The 11,044-nt window shown below is 35.3% G+C and overlaps 2 protein-coding genes across 2 annotated transcripts; both read right to left on the reverse strand.

Annotated features, from left to right (window-relative positions):
* Positions 1–458: 458 nt before the first annotated feature.
* Positions 459–4,608, reverse strand: LOC108690504 (E3 ubiquitin-protein ligase znrf1). Its single transcript, XM_018197821.1, has 4 exons — positions 3,697–4,608; positions 2,689–2,784; positions 2,413–2,518; positions 459–1,284 (listed from the first exon to the last, which is right to left on the reverse strand). The coding sequence occupies exons 1-4, from the start codon at positions 4,073–4,075 to the stop codon at positions 1,227–1,229; spliced, it is 639 nt and encodes a 212-aa protein (XP_018053310.1). The 5' UTR covers positions 4,076–4,608; the 3' UTR covers positions 459–1,226.
* A 1,247-nt stretch (positions 4,609–5,855) lies between these two features.
* On the reverse strand, positions 5,856–10,824 carry LOC108690557 (xylosyltransferase oxt). Its single transcript, XM_018197917.1, has 7 exons — positions 10,647–10,824; positions 9,875–10,356; positions 9,146–9,288; positions 8,911–9,077; positions 8,257–8,638; positions 6,628–7,586; positions 5,856–6,378 (listed from the first exon to the last, which is right to left on the reverse strand). The coding sequence occupies exons 1-7, from the start codon at positions 10,812–10,814 to the stop codon at positions 5,920–5,922; spliced, it is 2,760 nt and encodes a 919-aa protein (XP_018053406.1). The 5' UTR covers positions 10,815–10,824; the 3' UTR covers positions 5,856–5,919.
* Between the last annotated feature and the right edge of the window lie 220 nt (positions 10,825–11,044).

The following is an 11,044-nucleotide window of genomic DNA, read 5'->3' on the forward strand; positions in this document are numbered from 1 at the left end:
TCGAGAGAAAGTGCGCGAGAGTATGCATATATATATACACACATATATATGTACATACTTTATGTTTATGGGTTCGATTTTTATTAATATAATTTATTTCTAATTCCTCTCTCGTTTTTGCATCGTATCGCTCTCGTTTTTCTGTTCTCATCGTATTCGTCTCATTGCTTTGTTAGTTTGTATCTTTAAATCGAATGCAAAGACAAATCCGAGCCGAACATATACGATTTTGCGCATATATTATATTACCGGAACAATGATAGACTTTGATTGTTCGTATTACAAAAACTACTTCTGCTGGGTTATGTCAATCCTTATCCATATACAAAAGAGATTAATTATACAGTAGGTAATCCTCAGTAATCGACAATAGACTGTACATCTCGGTAACACGGGGCGTGTCAATTCTTTCTAATAACAACAAAAGAGATTATCACATTAGTATGAATCTCAGTAAGGAAGGTTAAATCAGAACCTTTATTGTTACTACAGCATCAACAGTGTTACGTTATCTCCAGCGTTCGAAACTCTTATACACATTCTGGCTCTCCCTTTTATGAAAGTATCAAAAATATCCTTTCTAGCACTCATTCCCCAACAGACAACGGAAATTACGATATATCGTCTCAATACTAAAAATTAATTAAAGTATATAACTAACTTATCTAAGGTAGAGCTCACCTGCTCTTATGCAGGTCTCCTTGACTAAGATTCGTCCAGTCCCCCTTTTCCAGAAAGAAAAAAAAAAAAGAATCGTAAAAAGAATAAGAGAAGAAGAAATCATGATTGATAATAATAAAGATTGTCCTGCTTAAGCGCTAAATTGAGTTCAAGATGTAAAACTAAGTAAAATTTATAAATATAGTACAATTGATATTAAGCGATAGAGCAATAATAGATTAATTATAGATACGTATAGGTAATAGCATTGTGTATCGTTGAATCCTATGGCGATTTTTTTTTGTTATTTAAGTCCTCCGCTTAACAATAGCAGAATTGAGGATTGAATCAAACATCTGTGTTTCCGTATGTTCGATTTGATGAGTGAGACTTGTTCAGTTGAACAATTCACCGCACGCACCAATCACCATTGCGGACTAGCAGCCACCTTGACTAGCTTCTTTTAAAATTTCTGCCATTTCCTGCCACCTCAATCCCATCGACGTAAATGTCCATTGGGCTAGCAACTTGTTCCACTATACTTCACCAAGTTCAGCAGGTACAAATCAATCTCCAGGATGTTCAGGGCAGCTACGGTTCACTTGAAACCACTTATCAATACAGCTAGAAGAAATATGAAATTTTATATTATCTATTTTATCATAATGTATATAAGTAACTAAAGGTGATTTTTAATTTGTTAAGTAATTAATGATTTGTATTTATAATATATATAACAATATAAGTATTATTTTAACACTACATCATTCTTCTACTTCAAAAAGAATCCAACTAGAAGAATCATTTTCGAATTATTATCATAAATGAATTAGATGAATATAAACTGTTAGTGATATTTTTTGAATTGTAACTTTTGATTATTTATTATCTTTTTTATTTTATTTATTAATTATTTTTATTTATTAATTATTATTATATTATTCGGGTTTGTTATAATTTTGTAGAACATTAAAAACTAAAAAAAGGTAAAGGTTTGAAACAAAAATGACAAAAGACTTTTCAATATATTTCTAAAATCAGCAGTACATGATACATCTTTTTTTGCTTGGGTTCTAGTAAATTACTAAGAATTGTATCACACAAAATATATAATTTCTAGTACTTTACTAAAATACAAGCAAACAAGAAAATATCGCGAACTTGCTTAAGAATATATTTTTTTTGTCGATATTAATTTATCAATATTTGTTAAATTAAAAAATAGTTTTTTCTCTTTTTTAAAAAACTTAATTTTTTTTGGTTATTACCTTAGAAGTAAGAAAAGGATATTATCTATTATATTTTAATATTTAAAAAATTCAATATTAAAAAGTGATATAGACATACTAATATTTTTATAACAATTTATAGCAACTTATATTTTTTTCAATGAATTTCTTGATAATCAAATAACATTATCAGATCTATTCAATTCCCGAATAATATTTATTTCAAGTGCAAAATTTTTTTGAGATTTTAAGTTACGCAAACAGATCTATTATCTTTTCAAATATTTTCTTTTCAAAAAAACATCAATATGGATTTAACACAATATTGTGTCTATTAATTCTCACCATATTAGTGTTAATATTAATATTAATATGATGTGAATTTAACATCATTTTTAAATCCATACTGATGTAATGACATTGATATAAATATCAAGAATTACAAATCCATGTCAATATTTTTTGCACTATATGTAGATAAAGAATTAAAACAAAATAACATAAATCGCATTATCATACATACTTTTTATGATATATACAGAGACAGGGCAAGCGGGCTATTAGATCTCCAGATTGTAACTCCTCCAAACAAATGACACATTCGCCTTTTCCATCTGTCAGCACATCCTCTATCATGGAAATAAGCATAAGGCGTACTTAATTATCATCAGCTAATTAATTAAATCAGACGAGCACCATTTCCGAAGCGATTCACCGATTAATAAAGGGAAATTTAAGAAATGGTATCTATTATTAATCAAGATAGATATACAAGCTTGTCACTATTCGATCCACTTACCATTGTAACTGAGTCGTGGCTTGGTCAGGCACATGACCAGGTGACACTCGATATCATCCGGCAGAATAAACTTGGAGCATACAGGACACTTTAGACCTTGAACACAAAAGTGAAGAATGTCAGAAGAGACAGGATGAAAAAAACAGGCAAAAAAGAGTGAGGAAAAAATCAAGAGGGTTGCAAATCAGAAGAATGCAAATACCATAAAAGACCCGTCTGACCCGATCCACCGGGACCACAGCCTCGGCCTCGTGCTCGTTCAGGCACGAGCTCACTATAATTCCCATAATAGACCCAACATAACCTCAGCCGTGGGCTGCTATTTCGCGCGGCGATCCTCTCTCAAGCCTCATTTTTCCCACCTGCGTGCGATTTTCACGCGAGAGCTGACACGCCTTTTCTCCTCGTTCTCTCTTTACGCCACGGATATTTCTCACTAATTCAAAATTTATCCAGGTCCCGCTGATGTGTCCTCGGACTATCATCGATTGTGGTACGCGGTTACCGGGCCAACCACCCCGGCAACACGCGTCAAAACAAACGCCCCCTGTCCCACCCGCGAATCATCGTCGCGCACCAACTTCGTCTGCGAAGCTTTCGCGGTTGCGCGATCTAACCTCGCTTTTTTGCGGCGTTCGTTTCGCAATTAGGTTAGAGACCGCCGATTAAAGCCCTGCGAGAGCGAGATCCTTTAAAATGTGTCTCTCGCTTGATGGCACAGACTGAAAAATAATCTTGTCACGCGAATAAACATAAGACAGATGAACGGACGCGCGACGAATGACTGGCTAACAAACAATCAGATGACTGTCTTGACAGTACTGTTTGTACTCTTTGTCTTGATACAAAATAACAAAGAATTGTTGAATGATTCACGTGTCAATGATACAAAGACGATTTGTTAACTTTCAGCGTCGCAATAAGAATTATAGCAAGTTTGACGACCTGAAAGCGAGCAATTTCTGGGTCCAGTCTGTAGATGCATAAACACATAGGACTTGGGCTTACCGTTAAGGGACCAAATGTGCGAAGGCAAGCTGTGAGCAGCGTAGACGCGACCACTCTCCTCGTCGGTGTCGTCGGAATCGAGCTGTGGCAGACCAAGAGCCTGGCCAACTCCTACCCCAACCGAGGTGGAGAGGCTAGCCTGCTCAGCGGAGGAGAGATCTGGCACGGAACTCAAGGAGCGTGCACGCTGTCTACTGTCTCCGGACATACGCGAATTCTGCGACTGATTGGCCTGCTGATGTTGATGCTGAAGCATACTCACGCCACCAGGCAGAGAGCGAAGCATAGAGAAACCCTGCATTGTAGTCTCATTGGCCCCAGTGGAGGACTGACCGTTGCCACCAGCGGATTGTGCCACAGTACTCGCCTTGGCTCCCATCACAGCTGAGATGATTGGAAAATCGTCACCACGTGTGTATCGTCCCGCGTTCCACCTCTACCGTTCACCTAATTCCGTCCGCCTTCCCTGACGATTAAATTCACCTGTCCGCTCGGTACAACCGGGAAGAGAAATGAGAAAAGAGGAACGTGACTCCCGGGATCACGGATACCTTCAGGTCCTGGCAGTGGTACGCGCGCACACACATACACTGTGGCACCAGTCCTTGGCGCCTTCGTCTCGTCTCTTATTCTTTTCTGCCCTCGGTCTATCTCGTACTCCCCAGTCCCCGCTCGGCAACGGCGTCGGCGTCGATGGCAAATGACGACTGGATGACCTGGCACGGTCCCACCGGCGGAGCGATGCTTTTACAGCACCTTGGGATTTAACTTAGGCCGGAATTTAGTTGACGGGCGCCACAACAAGCAAGTCATTTCGTCCGCGAACATACCAGCGGCTCGTAGCACAAAACATTCCCCGACATCTTAAACTTCCTAGATGTCAACACGGTCGGCTCGCGCAGATACTCCACTTTTGCGCGTGCGACTTGGTGCAACTTTGCAGCTACGAGATAACTCGATGGATCGTATCACGCCGTGAAGTGACGTGAATTCCTACTTAAGGGGATGAGAGATACGAAACGTCTGATTGGCGACGCCATGATGACACGATTACGAAGCATTCCGAAGAACCGAAGTGCGATTGTTTAAAAAAATGACATTTTTTTAAATAATATTTTAAATAATATTTAAATATATTCTCTTCTTTATTTACATCTCTTGCTTTCAATCCGACTTACGTTTGTATTTGTACTTGATATTTGGAGATATTCAAATAAAAAATCAATATAAAATATAAAATATAAATAATAGATGGAAAAGATATTTTTGAATTTTCTTTGAACAAAATATAGATATAACAAATTGATTTCAAAAATGTCTAACTTCAAAAAGTACACGTCACATACGCTAAAAGGTCACACTAATTCATCTTAAGTTCAGCTTAAGTAATTCTTAATATAGCTATGTGATTAGTTTATGATATCTTAAGATTATATGATATTTAAAACGGTTTTAAATAGAACCAACTATGAATATCAGTTTAAGCATGAATTATGTGAATACATATAAATAGAGCTTAAGAAAGCCTAGATGATAGAAATCTCAAAGAGGGAAATTTGAAATAAAATGTAAATCATATTACAATTGTAAAAATAATATAATAACAATAAAATATTTAACTATATCTTTCTTAATTAATTATCAAAAGTATTATTCTTTTGTTTCAATTAAATATGTAACACGTATTTGTTATATTTATTATCACCAGATAAAAAGACAAGTTTTTCAAGCAAGAGAATTCTAAGGTCGGTATTCGTAGATGATTCTTATTTTAAGATCATCTTAAGTAATATCTTAAGATATTAATATGACTTATAATTGACTATGACATTTTAAAAATGTACTTAAAACGATCGAATATTACCTTGTCTTATATATATTAAATATAAGAATCAACTACCGACCTAAGAATTCTCTAAAACATCTCTTTCGACATTTTCTTAAGCTGTAAAGAAAACGACACCTCACCTTATCAATATAATCCATTAATCTTTAATGTGAAAATATCCGACAGAAATATTAATCACACAACATATACCAAAAATTTATGTATACATATATTTATATATATATATATATACCTTTTGTCTTATAAATATGAAGTATATATATATATGTACAGTTTAATCGATATAAAAATATCTAAAGATGTCTTGCAATCTTTATACACGTACAATAGGTTTCAAAACGGCGAAAATGGCACGTAGTTGGTAAAATAATTAATTAGTAGTTTTGACATAGGTTACGAGTATCAGCCTTTGAATCGGGGCTCAAAGAGCTCCAAGGGGTGTCGAGACACTTTTGTAGCTTCGATTCGGACCGAATCTCATGATCAACATCGCACATCTCGTCGATCTCGTAGTGCTCGTATACTAATCTGTCCAGCCAATCGTCGAGGTCCTCGCCAATCCTATTTTGACTGTGTGTAATCTGCTCATTCGCTATCGCGGATTTCACTAACTTCGACCAGCTTTTATTCATTTCTTCTGTAATATGATAGACGGTGCTCGGACCATCTATTATCTCTTTCGTCTTATCCAAGTCTATCCTCTTGGTCTTCCAATAAGACAACGGAATTACCAAGAATTTTAATTTCGCTATCAGCTGAGTGTTGGCAACTAATAATAGTCGCCAAGTACCAACGGTTAATTGTTCGTTTAGCTGCGGCTTAACATGTCCTACCTGAAAAAAAGAAAAAAAAAAACAAAAACTTATTTTTTTCAACTGAACTTTTTGCATCGTTCATTTTTTCTCTTTTTTCTTCAACGTAAAGAGAAAAAGAAGAAAAATGAACTATGCAAGAAGTTTAGAGAAGAAGTTTAGTTTTGAAAAGAATAGTTCTATTCATGAAGTTACACAAGATCTAGTTATGAAATAAAGGGGAAAAATTCCAACTGTAAGAAAACGTTTGGTATTGCATATGATAATTACCAAGGTCATTTCTTCGAGCAATATGTGATTCACGTCGGCGAGGCGGCCGTGCGGATCAATCCATAGGATTGATACATTCTGCGGTATTGTAACACCCGCGTCAAACTCATAGGCCAAGACCGGAGTCGAATATGGCCCTATACTACCCATCAAGTTTCTAAATGTCTGTTCCTTTTGATCGTAATCCGTGCTAACAGAGAGACTTCGTATCTTTCCCGACCATAATTTACTAGCGGAAAAATTGTGTCGCATAGAGATCAAAACCTCCACACGTCTCGCGCGACTGTCAGGCAGTGCGGATACATCAGAAAGTTTCTTTTTACTCTCCGCCAGAATTAATATACCAGCGAAACGGTTCTCGCGAAAATATGCAGTATTTTCCAGCAAGCGAATATTTTTATGATCCATGTTCAGTTTGCGATAAACCAATCTCGCCAAGGAATACGAGAGCGTTAACAATGCATCATCCGGTAGTGGACTCAGATCCGCATGATGATACAGACTTTGCCAATACATATCGTAACTTCGCGATCTAATCGTTTTGTTCATTCGATCGGGATACAACCATTCTTCCACACGGTCTATAATTCTATAATCGATAACAGGTTCGAATTTACGGGCAAAGAATATATTGCGATCCGCCGTGTTTCGTAGCCGATTAAAATCTTCGAGTTTAAAATCATTCGGACTGCATCCACACCAATCCACCACGGCCTTGTACTGACACTTGCAACCCAACTTCCTCTTCCAATTAGTCATGTGCAGATTATTGTCTATGTAAGTATTGCAGAATCGTGAGTTTCTTATGACCGTGTGAAAGAATGACTCAGCCGGCAGCAAGGTATATTTGAATAGTTTTAAAAGATTGGATACCAACTGATCAGGATTTGGATTGGCGACGTATTCGACAAAATCTCGACTCAAAGCAAACCAGTCGCTACCACCATCGACTTGAATACCTGTAAAATTAATAAAACATTGTATATAATAATTACATACACATATATGCAGATAGATTTATATCGATGCTGTCTATCTTAAGAAATAAGATATTAAGAATAAGATAATCTTTTTTCATTATACTAGACATTGAATTGTAGATGCAATTCACTTAATATTATTGTTGGTCAATTAAATACTTCGAAGCATTCAATTGACCAATTAGAAGAAATAATTTTCATTTAATGAACCAATTAAAGAATACTTCAAAGCATTTGTAGCATCAAGTGAAACATAGCACAAGTGAAATTTATTAACACTGAAATGCTCTTTGAAAAATTTCTGAATGCTTGAAAATTTTAAAACAGATAATACTAAACAATTCTAAGGACAATATTTATAGTCGTTTATCTATCTTTAAAAAATTTCTAATTTATGTAAGCATGTAGTAATATATATATGTACACGTATATATTTGATATATAAATATCAAATAATGGAATATCGTTTTAAAGAACAGATCCGTATGATGATACTTTGTATACAGAATTAGCAGAAAAACATAAGCAATAAGCAATAAATGTAAATGAATTTATCAAACAATGGTAAAAAAATACTTCAGTAAAAAAATATGTACAAGCTATCGATAAAAATAGTATATGAAATAAAAATTTAATAATTTTAACATACCATCTGGTAATTTTCGATCACCGATTCGCCACATGCGTGCTTCACATTCGACAAAAGTCTTGTCCAAACCTTGTTTAGCTATAAAACGCTGAACTTCCCTTCCATGCGACTTCGCAAAGTTCATACCCTTGTTCCAACTGAGAAATTCAATCAGCTGATTATTGCTTTTCAAAGGGAAGTCGGATTCCGATAGATTTACAAGAAAATCCCAGTGCTGATGATAGGCGAGCATCTGTTGCGCCGACTTCAAGAATGTCGTCAAAAGACTCGCGCCACCCCAAATACTCGCGTGTCGGAGGCCTTCCCCTCTTGCCACTTTGATATTGTTTAATTTACACGATTTTTCCAATTCCAACATTTCACGATATAAATAATCCTGCCTCTGAAAAAATACAATTTGATTGATACAATATTGATCTATTTATCAATCTGTTATAACATTCGTATAAGTTTATAATAGAAACAATTTGGAAAACACTATAAATTTAAAAAAAAAGTTTTAAATAGAAATATGTAACGAATTGTGATAATTGTAATTAAAAAATTGTGTTTCAATGATGTGTGTTTTAATGATGCAAACAAATTGTTTTTATTTCTTATCTAAATTAAAATTAAAATAATTCTTTTTTTTACAGAACTTTTTATTGAACTTACCGCGTCAACGTGAATATAAAATAAATGCGAGGGATGATATAAAATACTGATAAGTCGTTTCACTTGCCGACTCGCCCTACCGTTCACCGTCAGCAGATAAGCTATTCGCACAGGTTGTTCGATTTCATTTTTTAAACTCGAATTTCTTGCCTCTTGAGGTTTAAATTCTATCGAAATAAAAAACGCTCTTTAATAATACTATAGATGCTTACATTTTATACTTGCGCTCACATACTTTGAATTCCAGTCCAATATATATTAATAGTTAAATAACCACCACATGTTTGTTTTGGATTACCAGAACACTTCATATTGCAGCTGGAATCTGGTAAACGTTTCGTCTGTAACGGTTCTTCCATTCCACAAAAACATTCTACCCTAAAATCAGATGATGTTTCAAAAGGGCTGCATAGCCCTTCTGTATATATGTTCATATACACAGAATGACAAAAAGGTTTAGCTAAAGTTTTTTGTTTAACAACTGATATTAGTAACATATATATACATATATATATATATATATCAAAAAACTAACCTTGGAGTGTTAATTATAACTTATTATTATAAATATCAAAAATAATTAACACTGAAATGGATACCTTTAACTTTTTGAAACAATCTTTAAAGCACTTCAGGATCATACATTATTCTACAAATAAATTTTCCCAAACAGTTAAAAAAAAGTCTTTCTAATATTCCTTTTAAAAATCTTTTTAGTATTTTTTTTTCTTTTAATAAGATGTAACTAGTACTCCAGAATTAATTTTTTTAATTATATGTTATATCCAAATAGCAAGCTAATATTTGTCTCATTTTAATAAACATCCAAATGATGTCTTAATGTCAATAATATCAGATTGTTACATAAGTAATAATTAGATAAACACAAAATGTGATAAAATGTTTTATGGTCAAACTTTTTTGTCATTCTGTATATCAATTGTAGATTGACTAAGATACTAACGAGTATTCTGTACCAGCGTATGGAAATCCTGATTGAAGACACATATAAGCGCAACGCTCGGGCGTATTGATCCCTTTGAAGATATGATAATAACCGGAAAGTGCTCTCAACGTTTTGTCATCTTTGAAGCAGCCCAAGTTGATCGGCATGCCTGTAAAACCTGGAGAATGGGGACACAAAGATTGTACTTTTTCCGGGTACAACAAACCCTGCTGGCTAAGGCACGTCACATTGACAATGCGTTGCTTGCATGCTTGATTCTGAGCACGCGTTACAGCGCTCACTGCTTCCCGGACTGTAACTTCACACACAGGTGTAAAGTTTAATGACTTGCGATCTAGTTTTATTTTGGCGGTGCGATTTCTTAGCTGGGATTGTAATTGAATTTGTTTGTTTGTGTTTGTCTGCTTGTCAGGTGGAAGTTTCAGTTGACGTAAACCTTTTGGCAGACCTTCATCCTCCTCTGGTTGAGAAGAACCACCCTGTAATTTGCCAGAGAGTATCAAGTATAAATAAATTTGTAAATATTCTATGTATTATAATATTCAATGTTATATAGAAGAAGAAAGCATTTAACATTCTTCTGTATTAGGTATTTTATCATTATTTTTATCAGTCTATTTTTTTAAATTAACATACTTTTTTTATTTAAATTGAAATTGCTATATCTAATTGATACTTGGTAAAAGCAAAAAGAAAATTTTTTTCTAGAGCAGTCTAGAATTGTTGCAATAAGAAACAAATTTATTGTCTTCCAAGAGATGAAGCTTACCTCTCCAGACGATAGCCGGCTGGACTTGCCCTTGTCATTGTCCAGACCAAAGAATGTGTGTAAGTAGATCTGGACGCATAGCACAGTTATGCCAAAGGCAAAGATCAGCCGGTACTTGCGTAGGCAGCTCGATGATCGACCGCCCGGGTGGCTCCTGATGATCGCCATTATTTTTCGAGGCTCGCTCGCGATTACCGTCGATTACGGCATGCTACCGAGGAAGCCGGGTCCATCGGAGACTGAATGATTGTCTCGTTATGACAACGACCTCATCGGTAAGAATTATCCACTTCCGCTGTCTCCCTCAGCGGAAAATCAAACGTGCGTCTCCACGCTCCGCGTCGCGCCCCATCGCACGTAACTACATATAATTTGCACGAATACACCGAACGCGAGCA

This window comes from Atta colombica, unplaced genomic scaffold, assembly GCF_001594045.1.
Source record: "Atta colombica isolate Treedump-2 unplaced genomic scaffold, Acol1.0 scaffold33, whole genome shotgun sequence".
Lineage (NCBI taxonomy): Eukaryota > Metazoa > Arthropoda > Insecta > Hymenoptera > Formicidae > Atta > Atta colombica.